General features: G+C 42.5%; 1 protein-coding gene across 3 annotated transcripts in view; it reads right to left on the bottom strand.

Moving 5' to 3' along the window:
- The window catches only part of KIAA0586 (KIAA0586 ortholog), a 587996-nt gene that overhangs the window by 337339 nt on the left and 237269 nt on the right, over window positions 1–13388 (bottom strand). For all 3 annotated transcript variants that reach the window (XM_069207463.1, XM_069207462.1, XM_069207464.1), the window contains exon 17: window positions 7274–7381. In XM_069207463.1, coding sequence (XP_069063564.1) covers window positions 7274–7381 — 108 coding nt within the window. The remainder of the gene's footprint in view (window positions 1–7273; window positions 7382–13388) is intronic.

The raw sequence follows: 13388 nt of genomic DNA, 5'->3' as shown, positions 1-13388 counted from the left end.
CATTTGTAATTTTTACTGATTGCCATAGAGCTATGAGTTAAGGAGATAGCAGCTTTGTTGATGTGCGGCGCCCATGACAATTTGGCATCAAGCAGTATCCCTAGGTAGTTGAAATTTTTAACTCGTTCCAGTGCCTGCCCTCTAATACAAATGTTTCTCTTGAGTGCTTTGTGAGGGTTAACAGTTAAGTATTTAGTCTTGTTTGCATTTATTTCTAACCCCTTCAAGCTGCAATACTCACTGAATTTATCTAGTAGAGTTTGCAGGCCCATTGGAGTTTGAGACAATAGGATGGTGTCATCTGCAAAAAGGAGGGCGGGGACTGGATCATCATTCAATCTTGGTGAGTCGTGGTTACTTTGTTTCAGATGATGAACCAGATCATTGATGTATAAAGAGAAAAGAGTTGGGGCGAGCACACAGCCCTGTCTCACCCCCCTCTTGATAGGTATTGGGTCTGTCAACTCTCCTTTTGGCCCCCACCGGACCTTTGCAAATGTATTTTCATGTAGCCTCTCCAGCTGGCCCAGGAGGTTCCCCGGCATGCCCTGTTTTCCTAATGCTGCCCATAAGGAGTCTCTCGGCACCAGATCAAAGGCTGCGCGCAGGTCCACAAACGCGATATACAGGTGGCCTTTCTTTAGTCTAGTGTATTTCCACATTATTGTCAATAGCCTAAAGGCCTGGTCAACTGTACTGGTCTGTTGTCTAAAGCCTGCTTGGTATATAGACATTATGCTGTTCTCTTCTATCCAGATATTGATTCTATTCAGGATCTGTCTAGCATAAATTTTTTGTGTGACGTCTATGAGGCTAATTGGTCTATAGTTCCCTGGGTCTTCCCTGGATCCTTTTTTGTGGATTGGGATTATTTCTGCCCCTGTCCATGTTTCGGGCCTTGGGCCTCCCCTTGCTATAGCATTACTTAAAAGGTTTAGATAAGGTGCCCAGATTTCTATGCTATGTTTGAATAGATCCCCCGGGATCTTATCCAAACCGGGGGCTTTTCCTGGCTTGATTGCTTCAATGGCAATCACCGTCTCCTCCAGACTAAACTGTAACTCGGGTAAAATACCCCAAGCCACTGGGGTTTTGTGTCTTGAGGGATAGAGATCGAAGGTGGGAGGGTCAGAGTAAAGATATGTAAAATAGTTAACCCATGTTTCGGGGTCTATGTGATGGTCTGTAGTAAATATCCCCTCTTTGCTACCATGGGTAACTATTTTCCAAAAGGTTCTTGCATCATTGCTTTTCGCTGCTACCAGCAGGTCTTGCCATTTTTGGTCCTCCCAGTTGCGTTGGGCAATAGCCAGCGTTTTCTTATAACTGGCCCTTGCCTGCTGTATGGCTAATTGATTTTTTTGCTTTAGTGCCTCTACCAGTACTCTTTTCCTCTCTCTACATTTGAAAGTATACCATGGACTGTTAGGGGTGGTTTGGGCCTTCTCCTTTATGTGCTTATTCTGTAACTGTTTAGTCAGGACAGGTCTTAACATAGTGCTCAATGACTGGTGGATGGCCGTAATAGGAATGTCACTAGGTTTATTTTCTGCATAAGGCTCCAAGAGATCAGAAAATATGTTGTAAATGTTTATCAAAGTGACCTGATTGCCAAGTATTACTGGCCATTTTACAACCCTTCTGTTGTTACTGAGGGTGGGTTGTAACTTCACTTTATCATGTTCTATATATTTCGAGTCCAAATCTAAGAAGTGTGCCTTGAATTCAATTATTAACGGGAAGTGATCGCTATCCCTTCTTTTATCAATTTTAAAGGTCGCTAGTCTTTCCCATGTGCTTATACTATGCAGAATGTAATCTATTTTTGAAGTTAAGTTGCCTCTCTGGAAAGTAACCAGATTAAGGCCGACTTCACCCACTCTGCCATTGCATGCCCTCAGTCCATGGTTTAATGTAAGGCTCATGATTTGCAGTGCGGCCACTGTGCCTGGGACAGTTTTTTCTATTGTTAGGTAAGGAATTGTTCTCATTCGGTCTTCCTCTTCTGCTAAATGTTCGAATCCAATTATAGGTTCATAGTTACAATTAAGGTCACCCCCTATCATAATTGTCTCACCTATTGGAATTTTTTTGAGCAGCTCGTCTAGTAGAGTTATTTCAGGAGACTCCACGTTTGACTTTCTAGGTCTTATATATACATTAAACAAGTGGGTTATTATCTTATTTTTTTTTCCCATTGTCAACCATAGAATGTCCTCCGACTCAGTGGCTTGCATGCGTATCTCAACATTTAATGAGATCTTCGCCCATACAACCAACCCCCCAGACGGTCTCCCTCTGGCAGCTGAAGTTGCACAGATAAAGTAGGTTTTATATCCTACTTTATACAGTGGATCTTTAAGCCACGTCTCCTGGAAGAGACAGACATGGTGTTGATCAATATAGTCCTGCCATTCGGGGTCTATAAGCTTGTTTTTTAAGCCAGCTACATTCCATGAAATCATGGTGATAGGACCCCTTCCGTTTAGGCTTGTGGCATTGAGAGTATGGCTCGGGTGAGTTGTTACATTTTTCCTACCATACAAAGGCTCCACTGCGCTCCCTGCCCCTATAGCATGGAGATCAATCCCTTCATGGGGCTCCCCTACTATTTGGTCCCCATTGGGTTCCACTTGTGCCTGATCTATCTGGATTAGTCAATCTACTCTCTCAATGTTTGAATCATAGTTTCTCTTTTGCAGTCCCTCATTGTGGTTAAGTTTATGCCTTTGTGCTCGAAGTTTGGTAGTTAATGGATCCAAGCTAAACCTCATGGCATTGGAATTAGGGGCGGGGGTTCTCTGTTCCATGTCAATCAAACCTCTGATTAATCTTCCATCCTTGAGTGTTAATGCAATAACGTCAGGTTTCCCCCTCTCTCCAGGGATTCTTTCTACCCCCCTAATATCTGATCGAATTATGGATAAACAGTGTCTTTTAGCCCTGATCCAATGTATAAGCTTATTTTTTAAGGAGTCCTCATCTTCTCTGCTATTTAAGGGTAATTTTGGAACATTTAACAGATGAACAACATTGATCCTAGTAGGAGACCTATCCTCCTCAGAGTATGGGTTCCATATGGTGTTTTTGTTATAATCATTAGATGCTTGGGGATAGGAGTTCAAAGTAAGTTCCAAAATTCCTTTTTGGGGTCCTTTTACCAAGCGGGGATCTCTTTGTGGTTTCCCTGTTCCTTGGCATAAGTTACTATAATTTCTTCTCTGGGAATTGCGTGAACCAATATGTTCCACATTGACCCCTATTGTGCATCCCTGTGGTTGTTGTACAATCTTGGCTGTAGCTGGGGTAAGGTTAGGGTTAGTAATCGAATTTTGAGGATATGTGGATCTACCTTGTAGATGGGGTGATATGGGGGGGGGACTCCCTTTCGCATTGGCCTCTATTGGTGCCCCTACCCCCCTCCTTTTCCACAATATCTGTTAAGGTTCTGACTTCAAGTTTCAAATCCCTAACTTCCTGGATTAATCCGGTGATTAGATCATAAAGATCTGCTATAGATCTTGTTTTATTTTTTAGAGGGTTCCCTGGTTCTGAATTGAAAGGAGTGATCCTTTCACTATCTAGCTGTACAGTTGGGATATATGGGTGTAATTCATCCACGGGTTCCCCCTCTTGTGCATTCTGTATGTTACTACTATCAAGTTCTGCCAAGACTGTATATTTATTGGAGCACCTAACTTCGCACTCCTGGATATGGCTCTTCTTCCTACCATTATCAATGGTGCATAGGTGCAAGGGTCTAGTTGCAGCAACCCTAGGGCTAACAGTTCTGACATCAGATGGTGCCTCCCCCTCTTGCTGGGAAACGATCTCTATCGCTTTATCTTCCACTGGTTTGATTTTCTTCGCGTAATAGGAGGTAATCTTTTTGTCGGGGCCCTCCCGAATAGTGGTCCTACTGCATAGTAGTGACTCTACCTCCTCAATAAGATCGTCTATTTCAGCTATCGTGCAGTTCTCACCCGCATTCCTAAGTTTTTTTACAGAATTCGTCTTTCCCCTTGGGGGTTCTGATGCCTTGCGTTTTCCCATGGATTAAGCTGCCACTATAGATCTAAGCAGACCTATTGCCAGTTAGAGAAAAAGAAAAAAAAAGGCAGAGGCCCAGCCTGTCCCCACTCCAGTATTTATCGGGTAATGGAAAGAGCGTCGCAACAATAGGTGGAGAATACGGTCCAAAGGCCCTCTATAAAAGGACCTATTTAGGAGTAAGTATCAACACAGTACCTTCAGGCAGCCATACGTGTAGATTGGCATGTCCATGCAACTTTGGATGAATGTCAGGGGGGTGGCCCTGCCCTGCCTCTTCCTGGCAAGGACGGGCCCGCCCTTGGCCCGGGCTTTGCCCGGGCGCGTCCTGCGCGGCGGGAGCGCGATTAGAAATTTAAAGGGCTCCTGCCCTCGACACGCCTCCAGTGACCTCCTTGCGCTTCCCGCGACGGCGGGAGCGCGATTAGAAATTTAAAGGGCTCCTGCCCTCGACACGCCTCCAGTGACCTCCTTGCGCTTCCCGCGACGGCGGGAGCGCGATTAGAAATTTAAAGGGCTCCTGCCCTCGACACGCCTCCAGTGACCTCCTTGCGCTTCCCCATAACATGATTATTGTATGTTCTCCTGAACATTTCTCCGGAAAGGGTAAGAAGCAAGGAAAAATGGTCGCTATCGCTTCTCACTATTACTTCCATATCTTCCAAGTGGGGCCACAGCCTAACATCAACTAAGAAATAATCTATAGTGCTTGTGGACCCTACTGCATCTGGTGTAGAAGATAATGATGTTGGATATTACCGGGTCCAGAGATGCACATATGTCAGAGATGCCTTCCGGCAAGACTTGCCTCAGTGGTCAAACAAGCCAGAGCCTCTGTGTTCTTGTGCCTACTCTGTTTTACAACTATTTGAGCAGTATTCTCCTTCTGAACAGTGAACTGCACCAAGGGCTCGGTTTGACTGTAGAGGAAAAGGAGTAAGGAACTCAAAAATCTTTGTCAGGCAGGTTATGCATCAAAAGGCCCCAATAGACATGCTTTACTCTCCTGCAGCCTGAAATGGAGTGCTCCATGTTAAGCTCAGGTGAAGTATGCTTGATCTCTCAATGCAACAAATCAGCTGTAGGAGAGACTTGGTTAATCTCATGGTGCAACAGAAGTTTGTGGCTTCTAAACAGAGAGAACATTCTACTCAATGAAGTATCAGAGTCTCTGAAATAGGTGCAGGTTTGGTTCTTAAAGTTTTTTCCATGTTTTGGATAACTTTTACTTCTCCCCTGGACCTCGACAACTGAATATGGCTGAAGAAAGAAAATAGGGACTGGGAGGGAAAGGGCCCTACGTCAACGCAGTTCCACCATTCTCAGATTTTCTCAACCATTTGCGAGGGAGTGTCTGTGGCAGGTTGTACACTGAACCATTGACAAAAAAGGTGCTCAGTAAGACACCTAGGGCCTTATTTAGAGTTCGGTGGACTGGATGCTCCATCACAACATAGAGGGTGTGCCATCCATCATATTACATGTGCTTCACAGCCTATGGCTCTTGTAATAAGGCAGACAGGTTATCAGTTAAGTTTTGACAGAGTATCCCATCATCCCAACTCTAAATAAGGCCCATAGTTTCCAAGACTCACCTATTGATTTTAAGGATGATAGATTAAAAAGTCTCTTGTAGGAAACTGTCACTCTCAGTGACGGTGCACACTAGATATCTGGGGAAAGTCCTGAAACATAAAGAATCATACATAGCAAAAGCATGCACTGTGTGACTGTCACCCCGAACAAAAGATGCAGATAAGCTGCAGGAAATGTACAGCTGTATGAACAGCATGCCCTCAATTCAAAGTGTTATGTTATTAGTTACTCAAGTTAAACAAAGAATAGAGTAATTAAAATCACAAATATGGTTAAAAAAAAAATAAAAAATGGGCAGGGTGTCCGCATTTTCAAATTTGGCAAAACAAAAGCAGTTATCAATTCATACAGAAGGGCTGGAAAAAAGGGGAGCTGAAGAGGGTCCATACCCACACCTTGGATTGAAAATTGGACTGACATGACACAACTGTGTTCTTGGTACCGAGAATGCATGATTTAGCTTAACAGCTGTGTAAGCAGTTTAAGGTCCTAGTACTAGATTGTGGTGTATCATATTGAGAACTGGAGACAGGCAGAATATAAGGTATGGTAGATTACTAGAAAATAATAAAACCAATAACTATGTACTGTAGGAGGCAAATTAATCTTTCTTTACCACTACTGAGTACTTGGATGGTACTTTTTCTGTTAAATCCTTTGAACAATAACAGATTTGTTAAGGTTTTAAACTATAGTTTTATAATAATATAATAAACTATAGTTTTATAAAAAGCAATCTTCTTTGTTAGTAGAAGTAATATAGAGCATAGTTAAAATATGTTTTTTAACAAACCTTTTTTGGAGTCAAGGTTCTCTGGATCACAATGAAGAAAACCTATACAAAACACACACATTATTTTAAAAGACCTATAAAGGCCACTACTACCCTTACAGGGCATCCTGGTGCTGCAGGAAGAGCTCAGTGGAATGGTATCTGCAGACAGCTAAGCCAATGACTAAAAGAAAAAGTTAAAATCCACACTCACATGGGGATATGAACAACCAAGTTTTAAGCAATACTTAGATAATAATTCATACCTTAATGTGTCACAGCTGATATTCACCAAGGCATCTGATACTACCCTCCCTTTTGTGAGGCTCGTCAGTAATCAACCGTCTTAATAAGCCTGGGTCTGCGGGGCTGGACTTTCCATTTGAAGTATCAATGGCGGACCTTAAATCTTACAAGCACTGCTAAATTACGACAGCGGAAATCTGCTGCAAGTCTATACTCTGCGACAGAGAACTTAAGTAAAGTGCTATCCCCTTCAGTTTGATGCCCGCACAGATGTATATCTTGTAGAACATAATGGCCGGTTCACAAACAAAAATGCTGGTAATTGACATTTATTTGCTTGAAACCTTTAGCCCAAAGCATACTTTAGGAAGTTATAATTTTATAAATGAATATTTCTTGATTACATTTCAATACATTTCTGCAGAGACTATCTCTTGTGGCCTGCACCCAGCTGCAACTAATAGTGTTAATCAAACCCTATTTTTAGATTGTCGGGAAAAAGCTGTTGAATTAAAAGATAATGGAAAGACTAACAGGTCTCAAATATGTTTCTACTGGATAAATGTGAATACTGTCATTTAAATCAGATTTAGTATTATCACATCCTACCTGAGGAACTGTTTCAGCTAGAACAGGTGACTGGATTACTTCAGGGCTTGGCATGTTTCCGTCTGTGCTGTCACTTAAGATACTGTCAATGTCAACACTTGGTAGTACCTATGGAAAAACAACACACATCACAAGCATATTAGTGTAAGAAAAATTGTTTGGTGCCTCATTTTACTATCCTTTGCTAACATTTTTACAGTCAAACAAAACCACTGACTAGTGAAAACTTCCATTTCTTAAGAAGCAGGTTCCAGAAGACAGCAGAAAAAATGCAAATGGCCTGAGTGTGTAAGCATGCAGGAGAAGGAGGCATGACTATGTGCATGTATGTGCAGTCAGGGGATGCATACTCCTTGAGTTACAGCTTTAAGAGAGGAAGACGTAAGATTGTTGTTCTTTAGCTAAAACAACCATCTACTGAATACAATATTATACCATTAGGAATAAGTGTCATGAAGGGTTCACCCACAAGTGCCCACGTTCCCTGAATCCATGCCTCCTAACAGTGCATTTGGAATAGAAAGGAATCAGAGGGTCACAGAGGAAAAAATTGGTTACTTACCTGTAACTATAGTTCTCCAGTATTGGTTCTTAGATTCACATGCTTGAATCATCCCTTTTGTCGAGGTGGGAGTCCCACGGTAACCTTAAATATACTTAGCAGTAAGTGTATTATACTAGGCCTCAATAGGCACTGTTATAGCCTATCCATGTTCTTTTTTTATTATTATAAAAAAGAACCAAATCTGAACTACAACCAATCAGGCGACAGCATGCTCTAGAACACTCCCAACAGAGGTTATTTCTCTCAGGTTTTCCAGTACGAGTGAGAAGTACATAGCCTCTGAGGGGAGAAGGGTGGGTCGCATGTGAATTTATGAAAGATACCAATGCTGGAGAACTATAGTTACAGGTAAGTAACCAATTTTCTTCTTCAGTATTGGATCTGTCATAGATTCACATGCTTGAATTACAGTAGCGAGCAGTAATATAATTTATCCTAGCCATAACATCCATAATAGGAATGATGCCACATTTAGCTAATATTAGAAAGCAATATACATATGTATTGACAATGACAACAATAACAGTAATAATAATAATAAAAATAATCATAATAGCAATAATAACAATGATAACATTAGACAAGTATGGATCACATGCCTTTCAAGTGGAAGGTGGGATAACCATAGAGGCTTACCTTAATGGAATAGATGTCTCAGCACTACTTGCCCAACAGCTGTAGCCGTTTTGTTCGTCTCATCCTGGCAGTAGTGCTTTGTAAATGTATGCTGCTGTACCCTGTTGCTGCCCTGCAAATGTGTTGCAGGTGTAGTCACCACGAAGAGAGCTGCTGATGCAGCTACCGATCTGGTAGAGTGGGCTTTAACCTTACTGTGTAGTGACTTCCCTCCCTTGGCATGACAAAATTGTATAGCTAATCCAATCCACCTGGAAATGGTCTGCTTATATATTGCAGAGCCTTTGTTATGAATAGCTGGTCCGATTTTCGAATGCTGTGTGTTTTTTGGAGATAAAACATTGAACATCTCCTTACATCTAGCGAATGCAGCTCTTTCTCCGCAATTGTTTGTTCATTAAGAAAAAACTTTGTTTGAAGTTTAACACCATTTGGAGTGAACTGAAGAAAAGGTTCCTTGATGGTGAAAGCTTGTATGTCACTAACTCTTTTTGCTGATGTGAGAGCTAGTAAAGGCGATGTCTTCAAAGAGATGAATTTTAACTTTGACCTGTGGATTGGTTCGAAAGAATGCTTCATAAGTTGTCTTAACACCATGTTTAATGACCGTAACGGTGGAGGTTTACTCACCATGGAAATGCTCTAAAAAGGCCCTTGAGGAATTGTTTTACAATCCTGGCAGAATATAGCTAGAAGGTCTGCTGAGAGCGGGGGAATCATGAGATTTCCGCCACACATACCCTTATTGAGGAATAAGATAGTCCAGATTTTGCTAAATGCAATAAATAAGGAAGTATTTGTTCCGGAGGTGACGTCATAGGTTGGACTCCTTCCGTAACACACCACAAACCTAAATGCTTCCATTTAAGTTTATAGGTCTTATTGGTGGTGTCCGTTCTGGTTTTGGCTAATATTTCTAAACATTCCGATGAAATGTTCAAGGTGGCATATTCATTGAATTCAGGAGCCAGGCCGATAAGTGTAGAGACGAAGGACTCGGATGCCTGACTTGGCCCTGGTGCATGGTCAGTAGGGATGATGTCTGTCTGACTAGAACATGTGGTTGTTCCAAATACAGAAGGAGTTCTGTGAACCAGACCTGTTTGGGCCACCTGGGTGCCACTAGGAGGAGACTGGATCCCTCTGGTTTCATTTTGCTGATCACTATGGGGATAAGCGGAATCAGGGGAAAAGCGTAGGCATAGATTCCTGACCATCTCATCAAAAAAGCATTTCCCCACAACTCTTTTTGGGGATGCCAGCTTGCGTAGTATGGGCATTTCTTGTTCTTTTATGTTGCAAAAAGATCCAGATTCGTCTTTCCCCTCTTATGGAAAAGCTGGTTGGGAACCTGTTAGTCAAGTTCCCACTCGTGATATGGGATGAATGTCCTGCTCGAAGAGTCCGCTAGGAGGTTGGATTGTCCTGGCAGTTCTGCTTTCAGAGAAATGTAAGTCTCTATGGCCCATTCCCATATGTTCTGAGCTTGACGTGAAAGCTCCAAGGACTTTGTGCTGCCCTGTTTGTTCAGGTAAATTATACTTATGGTATTGTCCGTTCTGATGAGAATTTTTGAGTTTCGTATTTTTGGTAAGAAAGACTTCAGTGCCAGATCTATTGCTTTCTGCTCCAGTAGGTTTATGTGAAGCTGTTTGTCCTTTTGTGTACAGTTGTCACTTACCTGTAGATCCTGAAGGTGGGCACCCCAACCTTCGTGCAACGCATCTGTCATTATTATATATGTCGGCACTGGTTGTAGAAATGAAAGGCCCCTCGATAACTTTGACTGCTTTTCCTATCAAGACATGGCAGTTTTCATTTCCGATGTGATCTGAATTCAATCGTTGAAGGAGCCATTCACTTGGAGACACTGAGTGTCTAGTTGCTCCTGTAGAGGTCGCATGTGCAGTTGGCAATTTGGGATCAGTGGAATACATGAGGAAATCATTCCCATGAATGATTTGTAATTCCGAATTGAAACAAACTTTTTTGTTGATAGCTTTTGAGCCATTTTGGAAATCTTTTGCTGTCTCTTTTGAGATGGAAATGCATTGCTTTGGATAGTATCCAGTATCACTCCTAAGAAATTCAGCTTCTTTGTGGGATTGAAGTGTGATTTGCGAAAGTTGATGGTAAGGCCTAGAGTTTTGAACAACTGGAGGCAAGCCGATGTGTTCTTTACCACTTGATTTCTTGTGGATGCCTATATGAGCCAGTTGTCCAAATATGGAAAGATTTGTATCCCTAGTTGACGTAGGTGAGACGCTACTGGGGCCAGCACTTTGGTAAAAATTCTGGGGGCCGATTTTAATCCGAATGGAAGGACTCAAAACTGTAGATGCATACCAGCTACCTTGAACCTGAGAAATTTCCGAAGGTTTGGATGTATTGGGATATGGAAATACGCATCTCAGAGGTCTAGAGATGTCACGTGATCTCCTGTATTTAAGAGGCGTAGAATGTCCTGAAACGCTACCATACGAAACGTTTGTTTTTTCAGGAACTTGCTTAAGGCCCTCAAATCCAGTATGGGACGCCGATCCCCTGAAGGCTTTTTCACTAGAAAAAAGCGGCTTAGATCCCCCCCCCCGGTTCCTCTGCAGAATTGGAACAACTTCTATTGCCCCTTTGCATATCATTGAATATACTTTTTTGAGGAGCTGTTTTAACTGTGGAAGCAGTGGTCCTGATCGAGGGGTATTTGGAGGAATCTGGATGAATTCTAAAGTATGTCCCCTGGGTACTATATCCAGTACCCACTTGTCTGATGTTATCCTTGACCACTGAAGGATTTGGTAAGTGATGCGGTCTCCAATCTTTGAAACACAGGTGGGCCTGGTATGAACGTGTGGTCATTGTTTTTTGCCTGTGTCTCTGCCACGGGCTGCGGTTCTTCCCCTCGTGGGGTGCCTATAGCAGCTGTAGATGGTAATCTGTATTGCTGCTGCTGTTGTCCATACTGCTGTCGAAAACCTGTTTGAGCAGTTTGGAATTGTTGTCTACATGATTGGAAACCACCACGAAAGGGGTAACTTCCCCTGCTTCTAGCCCCTTGAAATGGCTGCCTCTGTACTGAAATGTACCTCGGGATTTGGCTGTGTCTGTAGCCACCTTGATAGATTGTAACATCTAATCCACATGCTTGCCGAAGAGGCATTCCCCATCATATGTCATGTCAAGTATTTTGCTTTGTACCTCTGATCTAAAAGAGGTAGATTTCTGCCAACCCTGACTGCGCAATTCTGCTGCCCTCGCCAGTTGTCTTAATCCTGTCAGTGAGATATAAATCGCGCAATCACTTCAGCTGTGATCCGTTCTCCCTCCTGCAACACATTCTTTGCCTCCAGTTTAGCGTCCACAGGCAAGAGGTCAATGTATAAGGACGTCTGCCCACATTTGACGATCATTTCTGCCTAAAATGGCTAACGAGTTGGCAACTTTGACTGTTATAGCTTCTACTGAGGAGAACTTTTTTCCTATGTTGTCCAGGCGGCATCCTTCTCTATCTGGCGGGGATGATATTGGTGTTGAAGGGTTCTTCGAGCAGAGTTGCGCCGTTTAGATACCACGGAATCTGGCTTTGGTTGCCCAATTAAACAAGTTGGGGAACCTTCCGGGGCTTTATATTTTTTCTCCAAACGTGAGATTTGGGAAGGTATTGTAGCTGGGTTTTTCATTGCTTTCAATCCTGCTTGGCGTATAAAGTCAACTATAGGTATGACTCTAACTGTCTTTTTTGATGGTTCCTTAAATTCATATAGTTTTGTTTAGTTTAGTTTATGGGATTTATAGAGCACATGGCAACCACAAGGCATCCCAGCGCTGACAAAGGATTGCCGAACAACAGGAGTGGGACGATACTGAGAACAGTGCAGTTTTCAATTTTCTGCGAAAGGAGAGTTTGGAAGTATCTTGGCAAAGCTCAAGGGGAAGGGAGTTTAAAGGTTAGCTGCCCCACAAGCAAAGGATCTGCCTCCCCATCTAGATTTCTTAGCGTGAAAAGAGTTAATTAAAAAAGCTGATGAAGATCTGAGTGTTCTTCGAGGGATGTAGGGTGTAATAATTAGTCTGAGAAAAAAGGGGGCCCTTATTTTGAAGGGCTCGGTGTACAAAACACATGGCTTTAAAAATGGTCCGCTGTTCAATAGGAAGCCAGTGGAGAGAAGCTAACGGTGTCTAAGGGTGTCTGTAAGTATGCGGGCGGCGGCATTCTGTACCACTTGTAGTCTCTTTAGGACATAAGAGAGGGAGCTCAGGAACAAAGCATTCTCATAGTCAAGACTTGACAATATAAGGGCCTGAATAAGGAGTCTTTAAGCAGAGAAAGGAAGAAGCTTTAAAAATTTCCTGGGAGTCCTTGGAAGACTAAAGAAGATGGCTGCAAGTTTCTTGGAATGACATTCCATCGTAAGATGCGAGTCTAGCCAGAAGCTGAGGCTTTTTATGGTTTCTTTATGCGGGGGAAGGTCTTTAAACCATTCCAAGGCTAGAGGGGAAAACTTAAGTAAGGAGGGATTCCCAAGCATTATTACCTCTGTCTTTTCGGCACTGAGCTTGAGTTTGCTATCTGCCATCCATCGGGCCACATCTAAAAGACAAGAAGATAAAGTAGCCTGTTCTGAGTTAGCCTTGGTAGAAAAACAGAATACCAGATGAGTATCATCAGCATAAGATACCAAGGATAAACCATAAGGTTAAATTATTTTTGCCAAAGGGGACATATAGATATTAAAGAGAGTGGGGCTTAAAGAGGAACCCTGTGGCACCCCACAACTAAGGGGCAAAGAACTGGAGAAAAAAGACCAGTCCAAGACTTGAAAGGTCCTATCCTTAAGGAAGGAAGAAAGGCAATCAGAAGAGGGCCCTACAAATCACATATGAGATATTTTATGTAATAATATCTTGCGATCCACT

This window comes from Pleurodeles waltl, chromosome 9 (assembly GCF_031143425.1).
Source record: "Pleurodeles waltl isolate 20211129_DDA chromosome 9, aPleWal1.hap1.20221129, whole genome shotgun sequence".
NCBI classification, from domain to species: domain Eukaryota; kingdom Metazoa; phylum Chordata; class Amphibia; order Caudata; family Salamandridae; genus Pleurodeles; species Pleurodeles waltl.
This window is presented reverse-complemented; position numbering and strand designations above follow the sequence as displayed.